The sequence below is a fragment of the Gymnodraco acuticeps genome, unplaced genomic scaffold, assembly GCF_902827175.1.
Source record: "Gymnodraco acuticeps unplaced genomic scaffold, fGymAcu1.1, whole genome shotgun sequence".
NCBI lineage: Eukaryota > Metazoa > Chordata > Actinopteri > Perciformes > Bathydraconidae > Gymnodraco > Gymnodraco acuticeps.
Window position 1 is genome coordinate 988,731 of NW_022991188.1, and position 23,981 is coordinate 1,012,711.

A 23,981-nucleotide genomic window follows, 5' to 3' on the forward strand; every position below is an offset into this window, starting at 1 on the left:
TCTGAACAGCGAACAAATATAATGCCACGCTTTGGCAAGAAAATAATAAGTCTGTGCGAAACAGAAGGGAAAGAAAAGTGTGTGCAGCTCACGATGTCCAACAGTAGAGAAAAAGCAATAAAACATTTTCCTCCTATTTGTGAATACAATAGAGGTAAATTGATGCTATTCCAGCAAAGGTTGACGTTGAAAACATCTATGATAAACCACAGCCAATGTGATATTTTTGAATTAATACAAGCATCACATCAGGGATCAGGCTATTCTCAACATAATCCTCACTGCCATATCAGCAATAAAATATATAAATTAGAGTTTGTGCATTCAGATCAACATGAGGAAAATACTCAGTGTATATAAGCTGATTTCCATGGTATAAAAGCCACAGCCAACCTTTACACCTCCATCATTATGCTTGTGTCATAATCTTCCTCTACTATCAAACAGCAAGGATAAACCATCTCCCTAATCCATGTTTAATTTCCTGTCCCACTGTGATGTGTTTAAGCTCTTTTTCTGCCACCACCGGTCATTATCTCCTGCTGATTAAAGCACCAAAAGGAATACGATGGATTATGGAAAAGGATGTTTGTTAATGTATTGGCTGCAGTGAATGTATAGATATGTAACAGCAACCGGCATTGATGTGTATTCTATAGATTTGTCTATGAATCTCAGAAGTATGGTAACCATTTTCCTCAAAGCCAAACAACAATCGCAACACTGGAACACCCAATATTTTGTTTTCCACAGTTCTTCAGTTGTTTCACTTCACTAGGGGAATATAACTTACATTGATTTGTTTGAATGTCAAATCATTTGTATTACTTCAAGCACTACACACTTCCATTGATAATGTGCTGTTCCCTTCCAGCTCCACTAGGCCCCTCTGCTCATCAGATCAAGGGCTCCTTGTTTTCTGTGCCCACAGGTGACTGAGTAGTTTCTGTCCTGACTGCTAGACTGGTCTCCCTCATATTTGCTAACAATGTTAAGTGTTTCAGATTTTAGCTTAAATTATATGGCATTTTATTGGTGCTTCATTGGCCTTGGTTTTTCCTCTTAAAGGTCACCTATTATGCAAAGTCCACTTTTTCATGTATTTTACACATAAACATGTGTCCCCTATGTGTAAAGAGATTCTGAAAGTTTCAGTAAACGAGATTCGCTCTGTTTTTGTCATGGTCCAAAACGAAAACAGTCTGAAAATGAGCTGATGGCCACTTTATGATGTCATAACGATTTTTTGGCTCGTGTAACCATTAGCCAATCACCAACCAAGGTAACACCCTTCCACCTTATCACCTGAATCTCCTCCTAGAGCACCATTGTGTTCTTTTTAACCAAATATCTCACAGAGAGGTGTGGGGAGTGGCTCCTTATTTTCTAAGACACAGAATCAGCACTTTTGAAACAGGGCTGAAACAGAGGGGTTTATGAGATGCTACAATGCATGATCTGTTGGGTATTTTGAGCAAAACACTTCAGAGACATGTTTTGTATATAACTGAGAACTATGATATATTGATGAATAACAGTATAATAGAGGACCTTTAAAATATATGTATTTATTAAATGATTTTCAAATGTTCCTGTAACTGTGAAGCACTTGACCCTTGTTTTAAGGAAGTGCTTTATAAATACAATTGTTGTCAATACTTAGTGGATGATTGCTTATAGTGGACCTGTACAGACACTGAATATATGAGACTGGGTCAGAACATAATCTAATGAAAAGTCTGAGAGCTAAAAAAAAAATACTTTCATGAATGATTTTGAAAATGTAGGATAACAGGAGATCCAAAGTTGGCAGCCAGACAAGTAACATGATGTGATTACAGTGTAAGACATCCTTTGAGACCGGAGGGTAGATAAAAGATAAGTGCACAGTCCAGTCACTGTTTGGAGGCCGATAAGAAAAGACACGGTAAGAACACTGCAGTCAGTTAAACGGCCTTATTGCAGATTTGAGTGCGTGCATTGGAATAAAAAGCTTAAATAAGGAAGGAAACAATATTTACTCCTGAAACAATAAAACACCACTGTGATACCAATGGGGCAATAATTGTCATCTCTTTGCAAAGCGTAAAATCGCTCGTGGGATTTAGCATTATGATACAATAATGCCAGTAAACAGACTTGCGCATTCATGTGAGCTCCAAATACTACTGAAATGAGTCATTAAGCTAACAAGCTAGTTAGCTAACTGGCTCTTCTCCCCCTTATCGTGAACAAAATGCCCAGAAAGTCTGTTTTGTGAGTCTGCTTTGTTCAGGTCTTGCTAATATAAGTCTACAGAGCTGTGTTGAAGCACATGGGAGAGTAAATGAGAAATTGTTCTGCATGCATGTATGAATCTCTTTCAGATATTTCCCTAAGGCATTCAGTATCCCTATTGCATCACCCACCTCCCATATGTTTTTTCCATCTGCTCGTCTCTTTATCCCTTCCTCCATTATCGTATTCTTCTGCAGCACTTGAATGGCCTCAACTCTGGGTTTGTTGGGCGTGTTAATACGAAGAATTCAGAAGAAAAGAGGAATAGTAACAAATATGAGCCCTATATGAAGCTTTATAGAGATTGAAATGTGGGAACATGCTTTTTCTAAATATATATAGAATATATATATATATATATATGTTTTTCTATGTTTTATTTTTTGGGAAAATCACATTCATGTAAGATCAGACCATGGTGCGGACTGAAAAGCACCGAAAACAGGAGGACTGTCATCATACCATAAAAGAGAATTCACATTAAAATTATGCAAATAAAATCCTTGAAAGAGTGATTATTGGCTTTATGACCTTCACATTTCAAAACGCATTATGTTTGCATTGCGTAACGGTCCAATGAGTCATTCTAGCACTTGGATTTTCATAGAAGAAAAAATCATTTGAATCAGATGAATCAATAGAAGAAGCTGTGGGTTTATTTTCTGAGCTGACAAAGCTCCTTCTGTCATTTTCTTTGACACCATAACAGTCAATCATATTCCATAACATTCATTTTCCCCACGAGAGAATGAATGCCCTCTAAATAGAACACTCTTGATGTATATACAATAAATGTATCATACTAACTACTAAGTGTTTTGGTATGAAATCTCTTATTCCTCTGTGCTACAGTATAGAGCCTCATTGTTGTCTAAAAACCATTAGAACACATGAATGAGGTTTACTGATGCTCTGAGTGACATGTTCTTTCATTACCATGAAAACACACTTCAGGTTATTGTGACGCAATCCTTCAACTTTTGAATGTGTCAAACACTCCCTAAGAGCAACACATGTGGATCAATCCACCTCTAAAAATACGGCTCTAAAATTCACTTTTTGAGTAGTTAGTTACTCAGCCTTTTTTAAATTAAGTAGAGATGCGTGAGAATTTTTTACTTGATCTTTTATTCTTGCTTGTTACTCTTCTTCAGCATACTGATCTGTAAATTACATTCATGTGCTCAACACCCAAAAGGGGATATTTGTTTTAATTATTGATATGGTTTCATAACAACCCCAAATCTGTGTATTAACCAGGTTGATTACTGTTTCCTTATTTAAATTCAGAGCTTTTTTTATGAAGTCCATGAAGTAATTTAATTTGAAACAGTATTTGCATCAAACAGCATTTTCTCTATTCCATTGTAGACTGATTTCTCGTCACACTCTCATCCAGAACTCAGCTTGCTTTTCAAAACAAGCCATAGAGTTTAAACACAATGGCTTGTAAACTGTCATTTCATTTTTTAGATTTCATGTCCCTGTACCTTTATTAATAATGATGTTACATGGTCAAACTATTCATCTCTAAAATTGTTTTCACATAAATGGTGATTGAGAAAATGCGTTAATCAAATGTCCTTGTTCAGAGGAGTGTCTTGGACCATGAAACATTACAAATATTAAGCTTATAGAAATAAAGGTCCCATAATTGTATGTTGAGTAGGTTGAGTTTTTTTTATTTTGAGTGAGAAATGGTGCAGTGCAACACAGGGCCAGTTTTACAGCAGCACAATGCAGTAATGATTTCAAAGAAGCCTTCCTTCCATGACTGATGACTGTAGTTAGCCTGACAGCGAGGGGTCCACAGTCCACTAGTCAGAAATGAAAGCAGCAGGCATGATCACTGCAAGCCATTTGGAAACCATTACAATCATTACAGACGTGTGTGCGCACACGGGGATGACGGGGCTGATGAGAGCAGTTAACCGGACTACTCCTGGAGCATCATATTGACTCCTGATGCAGTTATCTCAGCAAGAGTGTCGGAGGGGGCTGCAGTCAGGCAGTGATGGAGGGGTGGAGACGCAGACAGTAAGGTCACTCAGAGAGCACGCCCGCCAATGGATTTTATGTTTCCTTGCTGTTACATCCACTGGTTTTATAAACTCACTTGTTTCAAGAGCTTAACATTGCACAGATTTCAGTGCATTTTGGTCAAAGTGTGTCGCCCTGTTTTCAGAGGTGGGAAGTAATTGAGTACAAATACTTCGTTACTGTAGCCTACTTAAGTACATTTTTCTGGTATCAGTAGCCTACTTTACTCCACTACTTATTTTTCTGACGACTTTTTACTTTATATTTTTAACACAAATACCTGTACTTTTACTTCTTACATTTTCAAAACAGGCTGGTTACTTTAGTTTTAATCTGTGTTTGGTGGCGTGGTCATTATTATTTAGAGCAGTGGTTCCCAAACTTGTTGTGCCCAAGGCACACCAAAGGACAAGTAAAAATCTCAAGGCACACCTATTGTGCAAAATAGCCCTTATAACACGTGTTATCACTCATATCATGTAAAATATCTGTAAATGTGTATAATTATTTACTAATGCCAAATAAAATGTGACAAAGACAACTATATTACTCGTGAAATATTTCTTAATGAAATATTTCAGAAATTAATTTGAAACTTTATCAAATTAGGCTTCATCAAAGCAGCAACACACTCATTTAAACCAGACAGGTCACACAATTAAAAATGAGGCAAAGGAAATTCAGCACAGAGAACTGTCAATGCAAGGTAGCTGCATTGTCCATGGTCCTGAACTACAAATTATAAATGTAACATTTCAGCAATCAGCATTGAAACATGTGCTATTGTAAATATGTTTGCCGACTTACAAATTAGTGAGATACATGTGCCTGTCGGGGCGCGCAGATTTTTTTAATCCTTGGTGGCACTGAGGAAAGGGCCACTCGCAAGTCCTGTTCAACAGAGAGCCGTGACCTCCGGTTGTTCTTCATGTAAATCATAGTAGAGAACGCCAACTCCAGAGATGGGGTCGTTACTAAAAAAATGTAATATATTACATATTACTTTTTTTAAAAAGTAATATATTACACTACTTTGTTACTATCTACATAAAGTAACTTGTTACTTTACTCGCCGAGCACGTACGAACTGCGCATGCGTGAGTGGCAATAACTTTCCTTACCAGCAGGCGGCGGTAGTGTGTATTTGTCATTCAAAACAGGCAACAACCGGAAGACAGAGAAGAAGAACAGACTACGTGATATAAACAAACAACAAATAGCTTGTGCGTACTAGCTTCACCGCATGTGTTCTTTGCAGGTGGTTGTTGAGGTTTGACGTGGTGTTTACAGCAGTGGATAACAGCTGCTGGCCTGGACACAGTTTGCACCTCACCGTCACATTCCTGTCTATTCTTCGGACGAACTCAAAGTAATGGGCATACCTCCACCCCTCGAAAGTTATCGCAGACTCAGCCATGTTTATGCAGCACTGCACGTGGAGATGTGGACGCGCAAGTCACGCAGATTACGTACATATAAACCTACAAAGTACTGATATAGTAAATAAAAAAATAATTATTTTTTGTGTAGTTGTATATTGCAATAATAACGTATGGTTGTCACAAAATCCCACGGCACACCCGGATTTGCCTCACGGCACACCAGTGTGCACACCGTTTGGGAACCACTGATTTAGAGTCATTGCGTGCCTATTGATTTTAACACGATTTCTTGATCTTCTCTAAAGAAGAGGGACCAATGAGAACTTTGTAATTTTGCCGTTGTTCAGCATCGAAACATTCATGAGCTAACAATTACATTATTGTTCTATTAATATAAAGGGAGGTCAGTTACTCTATAAAACAGATGGTAGTTATGGGTACTTTTTACTTAAAGGTAGGGTATGTAAGTTTGAGAAACTGGCTCGAGATCGCTAGAATTTGAAAATACACGACCGGAGAAAATCTGCCACTTCCTTACAGAGCCTCCCCTCCAACACACACGAACGCGCACATGACCAATGAGGGCACGAGATAAGTTTGTGCACAGATGGAAGGCTGACAGGCAGGTAGGCCATCCAGTTACTTTAGCCGGGCCGGCTAAAATGATTGGTCTTACTTTTTACAGTATTACGGCTTCCACAGATGACATTTTTTTATGGATTTTTTGTCAAAGCACTTAAGATATTCATTGCTATCGGGATGTTAAGAGCATTCCATGGAATATAACAAAAAGTGTATCTCGACTTCTCGAGCCGGTTTCTCAAACTTACCTTTAAGTACATTTCGAAGCCAATACGTCTTTACTTTTACTTGAGTAAAGAAGTTTAGTAATTACTTCTACTTTTACCAAAGTATTTTTAAACACGAGTATCTGTAGTTCTACTTGAGTAAAGGATGTGTTTACTTTTGCCATCTCTGCCTGTTTTTCATGTAACGGTCGTTTGTATTCTGTTGGCAGGCCTCAGCTGATCCTATTTTCACTGACTGGCTTAGTCAAGGGCAGCCTCGACATCATGTCCGCTTACCTTTTCTTAATTCATCTCACTTTAACAGACACATCACGCCGCCTTTTAACATATCCCAGATCAGGTATATCCAGGTTTGGATCCAGCAGCCTAGCCATTTATGCACTCCGGGCGGTATTTGAGGAATGAAATGCGGTATGAATTTTTAAACAGCACACATATGCATCGAGTCTCCAGCATCATCTCTGATTCTTTGTGCCTTTGCTTGATCCAGCTTTGAAATTCAAACTGTCAAGGTGTAGCTTTTCTGATATTTCAGATATTCAAAGATTTGTTCTCCACTCACAGAAAGCATAAAATTGATTCCAAGCTGTTTTTATTTTGTATGCATTTATTCTCCACCAAGGTAGGAATATGAAATACAAACTCACTGAGCACTGGCTTAAAGGATGGAAACAGCTGCCTTCACAAATAAAACCCAGCTTTTATCCGTTGTTTCCTTATTTCCAAACATAATCCCACACTAAATAGAATGACAAGTGGACAGGGTTGTGAAGATTTACTCAATACATTGATCGTGGTCGGATTAGCTGGATAAAGAAGAGAGATCAAACAATTGAAGTCACCTCTTCAGAATAAGAGGGATTTAGGGTTTGGAACCAAATGAGGAATTTATTAATGCATTTTTAAATTGAAAAACATGGAAATTAAGCTCTCTGTCCACCATGTGTGACATAGTTTTCCGTTATTATAATTACCTTGGAGGCTGTGTTATGTTATTTTTATGCTTTCTGATTCGATGATGGAGGTCAGGGCAGCAAAGCAGAAATTCACAGCCTCAGGGTATGCTAAGTGTTGGTGTAGGCATTACTTCCACCAGTGAAGGTACATTATGTTACTTATAACCTGTGACGTACATACAGGATAAACAATGATATGTGCTTTGATCAGAAGGTGGTGTTGATGAGGATGTACAATGTCCACCATTAGTGTCATATTCAGGGCATCAGCGCAGGATCCAAGGGAGCTGTTTGACTGTATTACATGATAGTTTGACAGAAAATCAAACAGAAGACACATTTGGGCCATACCTTGTTGATCCTGCCTTCAGGTCAGTCAGTGTATTGGACATGTAATATACATTTCCATTTAGTTGTATTTGCTTATTGCTAAGTGTATTTCACATGAGTGGGAAAGTACTGAGACCTCCTTTCCCACATAACACAACGCTTTGTTTTAATTTACAACTAACTGTATAGCCCTGTATTACAAGATATGGATTCGTTTTTTGCACTTGTTGGGCAGTCTCAAGGACGCTGGTGTTTCAACGGCTCTAAGTAAACCAGATACAACACACACAATCTTCATTCAGACTTTCATTTTCTTGCTGTGAATATGGGGCTCTGTACTCTGTATAAGACAATCTCTTGACTTTAATCTTTATTTGAAGGATTTCCACCACATCAGCTATAGGTTTTTAATATTTATTGATTTGGCATCTCAGGATAGGATTTAGCTTTTTTAAGATCATGATGATAACAACCTGTGTTATAATGGTGGTCCTTTGGCTTTACTTAATTTTTGGAAATTCAACAGGGCCGTGTGCTTTATCTGTATGAATTCAACTTTATTTTTTTTCTTCTGACCTTATAAAAACATAAAAATGTCGTGACAAATGAACAGTAGCCTATATAAAGCAACATTACACCAATTTAGAACATATTATGTGCTGTATTATCTTGCACTATTGAAAGACAAATGTAGGCATCATTTTACAAACAATAGTACATCATATTTTATTATATTTTATAACTTTACATTCATGGATGTGCAAACCGCATTTTGAAAACCAATAATGTATAATGAAAGTAGTACCAAAACACAGTTTTTTGCATATATATAATATATATTTGTATTTCTGGGATTTGCTTTCTGACTTGATTTAACTTTTAGTTTATTCTTTTTAAATTTAGTATATTTTAGGTTGTGAGCTCGTTGGCTTGGTTGAATTGTAAGAAAATGTCTTCAAGCTCCAAATAAAGTGTTAACTTAATCAACATTTAGACTGACCTTGATGGTCTGGGCATAGAGTGAATGTTGCCCAAGGAATAAATGTGCAGGTAGCAATTGAGTTTTATTCAAAACACATTTATAACATATAAGTAGTACTCAAACGTAATTTTAGGAAGATACGGTTGGGATGCAAGTACACAAAGCTTCACACCAATGGATCACACAATTGTTTTTGAACTACTGAGCAAAATTACTTATAATGCCTGCCGGATTAAGCATCATTGCACAACAAGACATTTTTTATGAGATTTGTGTGACATACTTCAACTTTCATAAAATACACAACTGATTTTTCATCACTTTCTTCATGAAAAGAGAGACCTAACATTCTCCCACTGAATTTGCAGAGAAAGGACTGTGACAACATTCATGTCTCATTATAGTTCTCATCCAGCTCATTACTGTCATCTTGGACATTAAAGAGGAAGTATTGAACAAATAACTTCCCTTGCTAATAACTTAAAATGTCATCCTCAAAAAGGTATTATTTTGCGTCCTTTGAGAGCTTCTTTTATATTTGGTCCATAGCACCAAAAAACACATAGAATAGTATCAAATAACACCACATACTCATGTGTTATCACGCCTAGCGCTGACTCACTTTGTACTTAAAAAATCTGCTGCCAAAATGCCAAGTGATGCCCCGTTGCCTCCACAGCAATCTGCTCATGTTCCGTAACGGCAAATGTTTAACTCACATTCGTGCTCGACATCACTCTCTTTCTCTCTGTGTATCTTCACTACATGACTTGAATCAATAACATCACAAGTGTTGCAAATGCTATCAGCAACATGAATCTTCTTTGTCATGGAGGTGTGAATATTTTTGTTTGTCTCTGTGTTTGCGCATAGTGTCATTTCTAATCTGAGAGGGGAATCACATAACAGTTGTTGTGGAAGTCGGAGCCAAACAGTAGCTTTCTCTATTGACATGTTTGTTTGTTAATTTCTTTCCTTCCCTAATCCATGCCCAGTGCAGAAATAAGCACAGACGTTCCAACAGGAAAATAATTTTCTGCCAATACAAATTAGGTTTCGTGAAAACAATCACAAATTGACAATGCTATTGTCTTCAGCATGTAGAAATATAGATGTAGCTTGGATGTTTGCCAAGATTAGAAGACTATAACTTTTCAAGGTTGCAGCTAGAAAATAATTCGAATGCTTTGGAATGGAATCCTTATCACCGTATGAATAGCCGTTGACAGAATAAAGTAGGCTGGAATAGTTTAGAAATGACGTAGTTTGAAAATCACTCCTTTGTTCTTTTTATTTTTAGATTTACAGACCTTTCTAACCTACTAGTACACTTCAAAAGACCTGAGTGATTAATAGTATTAATAATGTTAATGTCGTGAAAATAACTGAACAGATTGTTTTAGAGTTCATTTATGGCTATATATATATAGCATTTGTATGTGTACATTATATTTTTCTATTTGTCGAAATCTAGTTCCCATGATTTCTTCCCCCCAAAGACAATCGAATGTGTGAAATGTGATAATGAAATATAGCTTTGTAATGTATAACTGGATGGGTATCGTTTGAAATGTATCGATTCCGATTCCGGTTCTGCTTATCGATTCCGGTTCTTATAGATTCCCCGTTTCGATTCCAAAATTGTAAAAGAAAGAGGTCAAACGTTTAGATAACAAAAATATATTTATTCATTTAAGCTTTAACTGACATTTTTACAAATACAAAATATACATGTAATCAAGGGTGTAACTTTGGTTTGAGAAGTGGGGGGGGGACACAAAACAGGGGGTCCTCCACAATGAAAAATGTTCTCAATTTAATTCCATTTCCTGCCTTTCTACTAATATATTAGGGACTAGAGTGTTAACAAATCCAAGAAAAATGTGTAGTGTATATGATGAGTGCGCAAACTTATCTAGTATCCTATCCATGTGAACCTGTTTTATTTATCCCAACTGACTTATCATTGTGTAATGCATTTTTCTGTTTAAGTTGTGGATCAAAGCTCCAGGCCAGGATGTAGATTTTGTAAGGGTTTCTTTGTGATATAACTAAAAGGCTTGAATGTATAAAAAAAGAGAAAAAGTTAAGGTTGAATGTGAACAATTCTCAGTATATTCATTTGTAATGTTGAGAAACTGATCCTGGGTCGCTGAGAGTTTAAGATAAAATATCCACCCACCCAGCAACTCTTTCCCTTTGCTGCACTATTTCAATGTAAAACTGCTTTCTCCACGTTGTTCCTTTCATGTCGTCATTTCAAAGCTCAAACATCTCTTACTTTTCATGCTGGCAGCTTATATCTGCATACATATTTGCATTCTAAGTCATTGAGCTCACTTCCTCTAAATTTCCAGGAGACCAGCTGCTTCCCAGGCAGCATCTCTGACACAGCCTTGACTCTGTTCCCATTCTAACTGCAACACTGCAGGACAACACACACACCGCGGCTTTCATTTCAAACAGCCTTCGATGATAAGAAATGTGGGTAACAATGAGATGTCTGCATCAATAGCCCACTTCAGCCCAACATCCAAGAGTCACGTGGGATCAAACCCACATCAAAGCCTGGCCCATGTTACTATGAAAGCCCAGCAACAATGACACAATAATTAAACCACATGGATATCGAACCACCCCACTGCCACACACACACACACACACACACACACACACACACACACACACACACACACACACACACACACACACACACACACACACACACACACACACACACACACACACACACACACACACACACACACACACACACACACACACACACACACATCTCTCTCCCTCTTTGTCACAAAAATAGAAAGAGCCCCGTTTGATGTATGTCAGGACAATACAGCAACTCTTCCAAATCCTGACATGCAGCTACCTGCCACACAATACGTAAGAACATCATTTCCATCCATTTGAATGTAGTAAACACATTCAGCGATCTCATCCACTAAGCAGGCAATCATTATTTGAGGCGAAGGAAGCTGTCATAGCAAGCAGTAATGCAACAGCAATCCATAACAAAAATGCCAAAGCGCTTCCAATGTGTCGTTTAATGAGGCAATATACAAGAATATTATTTGGCTGTTTTGATTCAGCCACTTTTTTATCCATTCATGACTAGTCAGGCTCATTTACTTCATTTATCATGTAATTAATATCCAGAACGAGCCCTTTTTTTTCCACAATAGCCCTTGATTAATGTTCTTATTTTTCCTGATGGGACTGCTCTGTGCTTAATGTGTGAAGGGATTAGTTTAACTCGTTGAAGCCAGGAAGCTAAACATACCACATTATGTGGAATATACAATGAAGTATCACATACAGATTTTAGACGGATGTTTAAATATCTGATGATAATTTGTTATAATAATGGACCTTCCTCTGAATTGAGGATAATCTAATGGTGATTCCAAAACTTATGAAGGGATTTTAACGATCAAGGTAAACATCTATAACTGCGCATGACATTTTCTTCATGTTAACATATTTGAAGGTCATAACACATTGTACCTTGTGATAAAACAAGTCAATACAAAAATATCAAACATGACATAGCCTTCACACACGCACGACGCTGATGTGACAAGGTGCGTAATTGCGCGGATACTTGTTGTATACCTTTATTCCCTTTATGAGTTTGTGTGCTTTAAACTTAACTGGCATAGGAAAGGGGGGAAAGAAAGAAAATAATAGGTGTCTTGTACCTCTTCAGCATCGACCTCCTCCTCGCTGTCAGTGGGTTCCGGCGCTCTCACGAACCACCACTGGATCTCCAAATACACCGACGCTGTCGTGCTCTGGAAAGCACACGCCATTTCTATGTTTTGTCCCTCTTTAACCGTCATGTTAGAGGGCATATCCGTGAAGTGACCTGCATATAAAACAAAAAAGGGGAAAGGGGAGGGGGGCAGTTGTGTGATTTATACCGCAGATAAATTCAAATGAATTAATCACTTAAATGGTCTGCTTGTGAACGCAGCCATGAATGTGGCCGCTGACAGCAGCTGTGTAACTGAAAACAAGCGCTTGATAAAGACGTGTGCTTGTTTTAATTGAAGGAGACCCCCCCGCCTCCTCCCAAACACTCACGGAGCATCTTCATGGGAAATGTAACCAAGGCACTGTCGCACCAAAGCTAATCTAACCAGTTACTTAATTACGAGCAGGTTGGGATTTGTATGGGAGTTGTTTTCATTCTGTGGCAGTTTTCGTGCTATCTGTGACCACGATTAAAAACGAAACACTTTGAACTATAGGGCAAACAGAATAAAGTATAAAGGGAAATATACAAGCAGCAATAAAGAATATGCTTGAAGGAGCCGAAAGGGGTTACGCTTAGGAGAGGTGGCGACGATAGAAAGATTTGTGAGGATATCCGTGCATGCAAACTTCCATACCAAACCATCGTTCTAATTCTGCACAAGGAGCTACAGCGAGGCAATATATATATCGATTTGTGGGCACTTATTTTCAGATATTTTTGAAATGTGGCTGTGAGTGGTGAAAAAAGCACAGAAGCAGTTTGAAAGTGTTCATCTCAGCAGCAGCAGCAGCAGCAGCAGCAGCAGCAGCAGCTATCCGTGGTGCTGAAATCACCGGAAGACCGCTCACTTTTTATGCAAGGAGCCTATTAGAATAAATATATTTCTTAAGCAGCGAATGAATTGCATGCTGTGAAAATAGGAGAGAAAACAGCCACCCACTCCTTTCGACACTATATAGAACGACTTGATTTCAAACAATCAACAGTTGCATTGTTCGTCATCGACGGGTAAAAAACGAAACGTTCTACACCTTTCATTGTGAGCTTGCTTTTCCCTTTTATGAGCGTGTTCCAGTCCATCTCACCTGAAACATGTTCCCCTAAACAACCCCATTTGCTTTTCCGGAAAGACTGCGCACTTTTAGCACTTTGTACGGAGCCTACCATGCAGGGCAGCGAGCTCGACACGATGACACTGAGATGGAATGTTCGTTACGAAAATATGCAGTTCTTACCTTCCAAGGAGAATCCAAATTGCACGCAAATTCCGGCTAAGAAAACAAATCCAACAGTATCATGAGAGGTCCACATCATTCCAAGATAGAAAGGTTGCTTTTTTTACATCAGCCGAAAGGAGGTAAAAGGCGAACGCTTCCAAAAGAAATTGCCAGCAAAATCAAACAGTTTCTGGGCTAATATGTTTAAACGGAGATTGACGAAGGTGGAACATGCTGCAAAACTACAGATCGTCGTTGATGAAGTTCTTTTTTCCTTTCTCTGTGCCTCTGCAGGAGAGACTGTCGACTGCTTGGCTGTACTGAAGTCTGTACAATAACCGGGCTGCGGGCTTCGTCTGCGCTACCGGAGATACGTCAGTCTAGTGGATCACTGTGGCATCTACACACTCCACACCTCTGCGAATCTGGTGCTCATCCGACCCCCTTACTGTCACCTTGACCGCTTTATTTTAAAATTACAAAGTGCATTTTAGCGTCAAACACAAATGCGCATGAAGGAGCTTTATTTTGCACTGATTCAATTACGAGCGCGGAAATATTTGTTTATTGTGCTTCACTTCTTAAATAACATGGTGATTTAAACGTCATCCAATTGTACTAATTAGCGCCCCACACACAAACGCATAATGGGAAAAAAACTTCCCATCTAAAAAAGATAACATTCTTATCATAAAAAGTGTGCATATGTAGTGTGGGTGTGTCCTACTCTTGAGTGATTATGTATTCAGGACACACTCTTACCACCCGTCTCAGAGGCTATAAAACAATATTGTAGCTAGATAGTAGCAAACAGGGAGGGGGTGGAGCAGCGACCTGGCATCTGCAGGGCAATATAGCATGTCCTGAGTCATTAAGATAGAGGAGATCCAGCCGGGATATTATTAGTCTCCTGGGCGGACTGAGAACACTTTGCCCTTTGTTGCAATGGGCCCAACATGTGCCACTCCAAATGTATGCTCTTAATTGATTCAGAGACCAATCCAGGATCATCCTTTTGGGACCAGCCCTTTTCTCTTCAATCAACAAAAGTGTCCGTGGGCAGAGGTATTTAGGTGATTAGCATAATCACTGGTCCCTGCTGCCATGTGGTTCACAGAAGATCCACAACTGTACTTTCAATATTAAACTTGCTCCTGGTAAAGGACACAATGGCTTTTTTTTGTGTTTTATTATCAGAGTCCTTTTGTTATGCTGGGCTCGGTTGGGGGTATCAGCATCATTGCAGATGATAAAACAGGATCAATAGAATACTCAAAAAAGGGAGAGTTACACAGATACTAACTGTATTAAATATATCAAGAGCCACTTAAAAAAAACACAAAAAAGGGATTTGAGGGCCATACATTGTTTTTATGAACTCAAAGGCTCAGTGGTTGAGTGACTGAGGATGCCTTGGTGTCCTACTGAACAATCAGAAGGTCTTTTGTTCCAGTAGCAGTCAGATTTTTTAATTGACTTTTAGTTGTGGTCTTTAGCATTTTACAGCTGTTAATCATGTCTCAAATGGCTATTTTTGGTGGTATTTAATTGTGGTCTCATGTGTTTGTTGTTTGCTGTGAATATAATGAGTTTCCCCATTGGGGATTAATAAAGCTTTCTAATCCTATTAGTCTAAATGTAACACAGCGTTCACCCTGATGTTGGTGGTCGACTATTTTAAATGTAAGCATGCAATAATGTACTAAACAGCAAAGACCCCTTCACCCCAGCAACAGCTTTTTTTATTCCACTATAGGGGAGAGTGGGGTAAGATGAGCAAATGTTTACTTCAAAGCAAGAAAACATTTGATATAAGTCAAATGACAACAACAACAACAACTGTAATTGCAGGATGTCTTCGGCCAATCAAAATGATAATAATGCATCTACGGGCCATGAAAATATGACTTCTTGAAAAAAAGATTGTCTTGTGGCTTAACTTTCGCAATCTAAGGGGTAAGTTGTTCCGAGTCAAAGGGTAAATTGAGCCACCTGAGGGTAAATTGACCAATTGACTTTTTCAAGTTGAATCCGGAGTTGTTTGGTTGTTTCCGTCGGCTAATTCAAAGGCCAGTTCAAAGCATTTATTTGGAGTGAGGCCATGGAACTGGTCAGCCAGTTTTTTTATATGGTCTGCAAGCTCCTTCCCTCTCCTGTGTGAGACCCTCTTTGCCTCTGCTGCTCCACTGTACTGTTTTCCCTTCCTTTCCTCCTTCCTTGTTATGAACAGGGTTGACCTGTCCATATTTCTGTCTTTTGCCACTGCTCTGATCGATTTTCCACCCTTGCCATCGGTGGCTTCTCTGTCTTTCTCTTGTACTTTCTTGGCATGATAGCTTTCCTATAATGTTTAAAACATAACAAACAAATCAGTTGTTTAAAACTACATTGAAATAGGCGTGTGACGAAGTGGATAGAACCTTGGTGTTGGGATCAGGGGAGCACAGGTTCAAACCCCACTGCAGTCAGCATGTCGTTGTGTCCCTGGGCAAGACACTTCACCCCAAATTGCTCCTGTGGGGATTGTCCACAGTATTGAGTATGTAAGTCGCTTTGGATAAAAGCGTCTAACAAGTAACATGTAATGTAATGTAAAAAATTACCATTTTATACTACAGACTCAACCCAACTTCAGTGCCTCATGGGGGTTAATGTGAACAACTGGCTACATTTACCCCAAAGCATCTGGTTCACTTTGCCCCACAGCCACTTTTTTGGGAAAAAAACGTCTAGCTTAGTCATTCATGCTAATCTTTAGGTATTTGAGTCACATGGTTATACACCTTGCTAAATAACCAACATATATCTTTATAGACCTGGATACATTTGCTTTGACATAACAGTAATTATACCTGACATTACTTTACCATGTGCTTCTCTCCATCACAGCCAAATAGAAATGATGGGGGCTTCCTGAATCATGTGCACAGTTGTCTAGATAAAGGGGGAGGGACAACTTACCCACTGGCTCATCTTACCCAACTCTCCCCTACAGTATTTAATTTCACATTTTGTTTTATTGGTTCCATTTAACATGTGACTAACTTCTGCGTTTTTACTTCAACCATTTTGTCGTTGGCACTATTTTCTTGCACTATTATATGTATTATTTTCTTCTTTGTTTTGAGTATATTGAGAGTATATAAGAGCCTGGGACTTATTATTTTCATTGCCAATACTTATACGTTCATATTGTGCATAGGACAATGAAGCCTTTGAATTTTTCAGTGTTTCAGGAATGCACTAAAATGCTACCAAGCTATGTTTTCAAAGTGCAAACAGTGTTATAGACTGTATATATTGCAAGTATTCTTATTAACATTTCGCCAGTATGGTTTTTGCAACACTGTACATTTCTCCACTTTTTTTTTTTTTGTATGTTTTATTATCAGCAAACAAGTTCTCATGGTTAATAAACCAAAAGCCGTAATTACTTCAAAGAGGGTTTAGGGAGGACATTTACAGCATGTATTTCAACAAGGGACATTAGAGAAGAGAAAGGACATGATAGTAGAGTGATGAGACACGCAAGAAAGGTTCCTTGCTAGACTTTAACCGGGGGCTTTAAGATGAAATCGTCAGCATATTAGTGTTCGATGTATTTTAATGTAATACTCACATGCCTGCATAACAGGGTTTACTGTAATTGTTCCTCATGTCCATCATTTATTCCACATCCCTTTATTTAGTAATTTCAATGCACGTAAAGGGGAGAAATTCACATTTTTATATAATTTGTATTTTATATTTAAAAAATATATGTAATAAAAATGTGTCTTTAAGGAATTGAGCCAAATTATACAGCAGCAACTTGTGAAAAACATCTTCATTAAAACAATTATAAATGTGAAGGTATTCATGATGTACATTTGATTAGTTTTAAGGGTTTTGCACTTCGTGTTTGAATCCTCTTAAACTCTGCAGTTAATCCATAAAATAAATGTTAAACTACCATAATACATTACAACCTGTCAATTAAAATCTTTAGTCAGGTTCTGTGTAAGTGAAGCCGGTGTTGTGGTCAGCTTCTGACTCTTGTCATTTCAAAGTCATCCAAGCATAGAAGTCAGATGTTGACATCTGATAGTCAGCGGCTGGTGCTCAGAGGCCCGGCATGTCACAATTTAATGAGGACTTTTACGAGTCACCTTGGAATCAGGTGACTCTGCAACATGTGGGCGGCTTTAATCAAATGCACAATGAATTTGTTGAAAAAAAAATCCACAATGTCTACCTGAAAATGTGCTGTGCATTTGTATTGAAAATGAAAACTGAAAAGAGCTGAAACTCTCAGATGTAATCACTATGGGGGATTTCAGGTGAGTCTAAGGGTATTTTCTCGATTTTTAGATGTTTTCTTAAATCACCTTTTGTATGTATTTCTTCTAACATGGCACCCCATGTGTTACATATCAAAAATGTTCAAGACAATCTCTGGTCTTGCTATATATGCAAATTACTCACCTTAGAGCACTGTTTATGATGAGATAAGTAGCTCAAAAGCTTAACATTTCACATCCGATTTTCGGAAAATCTTCAAAACTCTTGTGAAAACACAAATGTACTCATGTGATCGAATTGTTTTGGTGTTTTAGATTTGGTTACCAAAGTCCTAGGATCACAAAAGCAGTGACATATTTGAATTACACTGTATATAAAATGTGTTATTCATGTCTAAAATTAAAAAAATTAAATTCGAATTTTGAGTAAAATAGGTGTTTATCACTCTACTTTCACCACAGCAGGGACTGAGATACAGTAGGACTGAATAATGACTTCATATTACATACCAAGGTTCATGTGATGTGTACAAATACAAATTGAGCATTCAAACTTTTTATTCAACCAACAATTTATTATAAATATGTTTTTTTTCAACCAACTATTTATATAAATATAAGAAACTGGAAAATCTCACTATTTACAATATTGAACATCAGAACTTTCAACCAACTATTAATTATAAATGTCAATACAGTGTCAAGGTCTTTGTCTGTCTTCCAAGACAGTGGGTCTGGCTGCTGTGAAGATGGGGGTGATGGTGTATGGGCTGCTGTGTAGGTGGGGTGTACAAGTGCAATACGAGACCTCCACGAGACCTCCTTGCTGGCTGGGTTGAAGGTGATGGCTGTGGTGGAGCCTTTGTGCTGAGGTGTATCTTGACCTAGTGGCAGCCACAGATGGAGGTGGAGGCAGCTGTAGTGATGCTGGTCTGCTGGTCCTTGGTGGTGATGGCTCTGGTGAAGGCCCTTGAGCCACAGTAGATCTTGACCTGGGGGCCGGCACAGATGGATGTTCTGGCTGATGGATAAACGCCACCTGTGGGTCACTAGGCCCAGACAGCTGTGAAACATCTCTGTAAAACAAATTAAAATGTAGGACAATAATTACATCTAATTTCATTGAAATAAAGTTCAAGTAAAATGTTGCTCAAGCACAAATAACAATGCACACATAAAAAGAAAGTTTGGGAGGTTGGAGAAGGAGAATCTCTCATTCTCACACACACACACACACACACACACACGTATTTCCAGTTACTTTACATTCAGTATAAAATTACAGACACACATATACATAGGCTACATCTGATTACAAAGTCTCATCTGTACAGGACGGTAACATAATAACAGGCACACATATAAATAAATCTATGACAAAGTCTCATCTGTACAGAACAGTATGATAAAATAATCGATGGCAAAAACATGTCACTGTAAATGTCTGTTGTGGGACGAATACATTATTAATTTAATCTACACATGTAATCTCACTTTTACACACCAACATAACGTTAACACAGAGTAAACGTTTGCTAATGGAGAGTCTATTTTGTCCCAATAAAAAGTTCATGACTATCGATACAAAATATATAGGCTATCAATAAACGTATTGTTCATTTTCGCGGTATTCTTTCACACACAGTGACGTCACGAGCTACCCACAATGCAACGCGCGCCATATATATATATATAAATACGCCATTTTCCTTGAGGTGCTAATATCCTGGAGGTGCTAATATAAACAGCTTGTAACGTAGCCAGGCAGAGCGCACTAGGTTTTTTTTCTGAATTAACGACCGAAGAAATCGCTGCATGTCTTCGGATTACATCTCTGGACTTGAGGGGTGTGCTCTAGGTCGTTAACAGCGTAAACTAGAGCTGTGTGGGTTGTCCGATTGCCCTTACAGACTGCCTGCAGATGTATGGAAAAACGACTCTCGAAAGTGGCCTTCGGTCGATTTTGGCAGCATATACGTCTATCTTCTGGAAACACCAGGTGAATACCCCACTTGTCACAATATTATCATACCAATGCATATTAGGGCTGTCAGTAGATTAAAAATATTTTATCGCGATTAATCGCATGATTGTCCATAGTTAATCGCGATTAATCGCAAATTAATCGCACATTTTTATCTGTTTTAAATGTACCTTAGAGGAATATTTTTCAAGTTTTTAATACTCTTATCAACATATGAGTGGACAAATATGCTTTATGCTAATGTTTATTATCATTTGAACAATGACAAATATTCTCATGAATATTAAACACAACAACTTCTGAACATTACAAATATTCGCCTCAATTCAACCTGGAACCTAATACAATAAAAATGGTGTGTGTGTGTGTGTGTGTGTGTGTGTGTGTGTGTGTGTGTGTGTGTGTGTGTGTGTGTGTGTGTGTGTGTGTGTGTGTGTGTGTGTGTGTGTGTGTGTGTGTGTGTGTGTGTGTGTGTGTGTGTGTGTGTGTGTGTGTGTGTGTGTGTGTGTGTGTGTGTGTGATCGTTGGAGCTATGTGCAACTCAAGGCATATGCTCGAACGGGAGCTGCCTGGACGCTGCAATCATGTTGCACTATCCGTGCTGAGTGTGCTGACTTCTCGTACAATGTCCCACTGTCTGGCTTCCTGCATAAAGTCAAGTTCTCGGCGCAGTTGTCGGCGAAATGTCGCTTCTCTGTTTTCATTTAAGCAGCTCCTTATATCTGTTAGCGCAGCTAGCTAGCACCAGATGCTAACAACAACAATGCACGTAAGGTCTCTCTCTCGCTCGCTCGAGCCACACATACACACACCCTCCCGGTCCTCCCAATAGCCAGTCGGTGCCTGCCGGTGAGCGTGGAAGTGTGGTCTGCCACAAGCGGGCGGCAGGAGCGGGGCTGTCAACATCAGCTTGTAGATGGTATTTTAAATTCGATGCGCTCTGAAACTACGGGGCGGCCGAGGAAAAAAAATACACATGCGTTAATCGCGTTAAAATAATTAGTGGCGTTAATTTTTTTTTATTAACGCGTTAACTTGACAGCCCTAATGCATATATGTGGTATTTTAGAGTTGACTAGATATTGATTAAGGCAATATACTATGATATTCTGCTTGCACCTCGTGTGAAATGGCGGATACCGGAAGTACGGTGTCGCCCTCGGCCCAAAACCCGTATGTGTGTGTGAAAGAATTCCCCACACATTGCCAGTACACTATTACTGTAATATTTACACTTACTCATGTCCAAAATGGATCTTTGTTGTTATTTTTGTATTCTTCTTCTTCAGAAGAGTCGAAGACTTCAGGTTCTGAGGCTCTATCTTCACTGCTGCTAGCGAAAAAAATCTCTAGCGAAGTCGGCAACTGTAAAGTTTTTTTTTAGCTATTTTCTCTGTGTCTCTCTCTCTCCCTCTCCTCACAGACGTAAACTGATGGGAGACACGTGATCTATGTTTGTTTTACTTGGTGGGTAGACTTAGTGCCGACCGAGATTTCCTTGACGGACACACGAATCCACCAATCCCACACAGTGTAAAGTCAAGCTGCTTTGAGCGGCCTTATTGGCTGCTGTGCCCTGGTTACAGTCTCACATGAGATATCGCTGGAAAGCTACTCTTCCAGCGATTCCGCGGATATCTGAATCATATTTCTACTCCTTATAATCGAAAATATATGATTAATTACGTAAAATTATGACTCCAGAGGGTTGGACAGAGAACACGACACCATTGGTAGATGTGAGTGCTCGTATATCCTAAAATCGCTTTAAATGTTGCCAGTTTTGAATGATTAATAGTTTGTTTTACTTTGCATATTGACTGGCTAATGTGTCATTTTATTTGTGTTTTACAGCTGTATTTGTCTGCCTGTCATGTCTGTGTTGTATCCAGTGGCGGCGAGTCATTAGGGGCAGGTGGGGCACAGCCCCACCTAGTGTCAGAAGAAAGTATTACAAATAATGATTACAAAAAAATACTAAAAAATAAATAAAAAAACATATAAAATATATTTTAAGGTCATGTTTAATAATCTGATTCGTCTGTACATTTCTGTTTTAGTCTGTGTTCTTCTAATTAGTGTCTAGAGTGCCGTTTTGAGCTGTTTAGAGCCATGTGGGACAAAACCCGATCCTGCCCCTCCCTCTCACAGTCTAAGTGAACGGTGATTGTAAAAACTACACTGCGCATGCTCAGAGTATTTTTCTATTTAATGTGTGTGGCAAAAAAATAATGACCATAGGGGCATAGTGCTCCCATCCCCACCATACGTCATCTCACATAATTCAGAATTGATTGGCTGTAAGTACTCACGTGTGCAGTGCTGAGAAACGTCACGTGTAGTTTGAAGAGGAGACGAGAGAGCAGCAAATAGCTAACATCACCAGCGATTAAAAGAAGTAAAAAACTGAAAGAAAATGAATGAAGTTGACCATTTACTGGAGCACACATTTGAGACACTTAGTCTCGGAGAGAAACTGGAGGTAAAGCGCCTCGGTGCCCACCATCCACCGGATTTCCAAATGGTCCAGACTGCGGGCAAAGTTAAACGTGGGTTTAACGCTGAGTGGTTTGCTAAAAAGAAATGGCTAACGGCGAGCATCCAGAAGAATTCCCTCTTTTGCTTTCCTTGCCTTCTTTTTGGTGAAGATCAAGGTACTTCGTCGAGGACAGGTTACAAGGACTTAAAGCATCTTTCGGAGAGGACAATGAAGCATGAGAGCAGCAACAGTCATTTGGAAAATGCCGTAAAATTGGGATTACTTGGAAGGGTGAATGTTGCAGCTCAGATTGACAGCGCCTACAGACGCGGCATTGATTCTCATAATAGGAAGGTGGAAGAAAACAGGTACGTGCTTGGTCGGATCATCACCTGTATTAAACTGTGGGAAATGTGAGACAGCACTGCGGGGCCACAACGAGTCGGCGGACTCTCTGAATCCAGGGATATTCAGGTCAATTTTCGAGACAATGTGTGAGGGCGATTCCAGGCTTCAACGGCACTACGAAGCTCAGCTTGTTTTCAAAGGGACATCAAGCACCATACAGAATGAACTCTTGGACTGCATGTATGATGTGTACAGGGAGGAAATAGCCAAGCAAGTGGACAACACATCATTTGTTGCCGTTCAGGCCGACGAGACAACCGATGTCTCCTGTAAATCGCAAATGGTGATTGTGCTGCGATACATTATGCCTGACCTCACAGTTACAGAGCGTTTTTTGGAGTTTGTGGAAGTAAAGGACAAAACTGGTGTAGGTCTCTCTAACAGCATCAAGGCTGTTCTGGAACCCCTGAAGCTGAAAGAAAAGCTAATCGCTCAGACCTATGACGGGGCGGCCGTCATGAGCGGTAACGTGCGCGGGGTACAGACGGTGATGAAGGAGACGTACCCAAACGCTCAGTTTGTTCACTGCTACGCCCACCAACTGAACCTGACCCTGCAGCAACTGTGTTCAGCAAGGATGAGCATCCTGAAGGTGTTTTTTGCAGATCTAACTGCTTTTTCCACTTTTTTCTCCGGTGCTCCAAAACGTGTTGCAGCTCTTGCAGAGGCAACACAGAGACGCATCCCACGGCCACCGGCTGTGAGATGGAACTTTAAAAGCAGAAATGTGAACGCGGTTTGGGAGACCCGAGATGCACTACTTCAGTGTATGAAGCATATACGCGCACAACCAGGATGGGATGCGGTCACCATAAGTGAGGCATACGGCCTGTCAAAGAAACTGCGGGACCGAGCATTTATGCAGCTCCTGGAGTTTTTTTCGTTGCTTATGCCAGAAGTGGATGTTCTATACAACACTCTGCAAAAACGAAGCATCGATGCACCTGGGATCAACAGCGCGCTCTGCCGTTTCAAGGAAAATGTTCAGAAAATGAGGCAGAAAACTGATGCATTGGCCGCCACTGCTCATGATGGAACAGACGAGCCAGGCCGACGAGTCAG

The 23,981-nt window shown here is 39.3% G+C and overlaps 1 protein-coding gene across 1 annotated transcript in view; it reads right to left on the bottom strand.

Annotated features, from left to right (window-relative positions):
- The window catches only part of vstm2a (V-set and transmembrane domain containing 2A), an 80,953-nt gene extending 66,769 nt beyond the window's left edge, over nt 1–14,184 (bottom strand). The window contains exons 1-2 of the mRNA XM_034238471.1: nt 13,787–14,184; nt 12,493–12,659 (exon numbers count right to left, since the gene is read on the bottom strand). Coding sequence (XP_034094362.1) covers nt 12,493–12,659; nt 13,787–13,865 — 246 coding nt within the window. The 5' untranslated portion in view covers nt 13,866–14,184. The remainder of the gene's footprint in view (nt 1–12,492; nt 12,660–13,786) is intronic.
- Nucleotides 14,185–23,981: the final 9,797 nt, after the last annotated feature.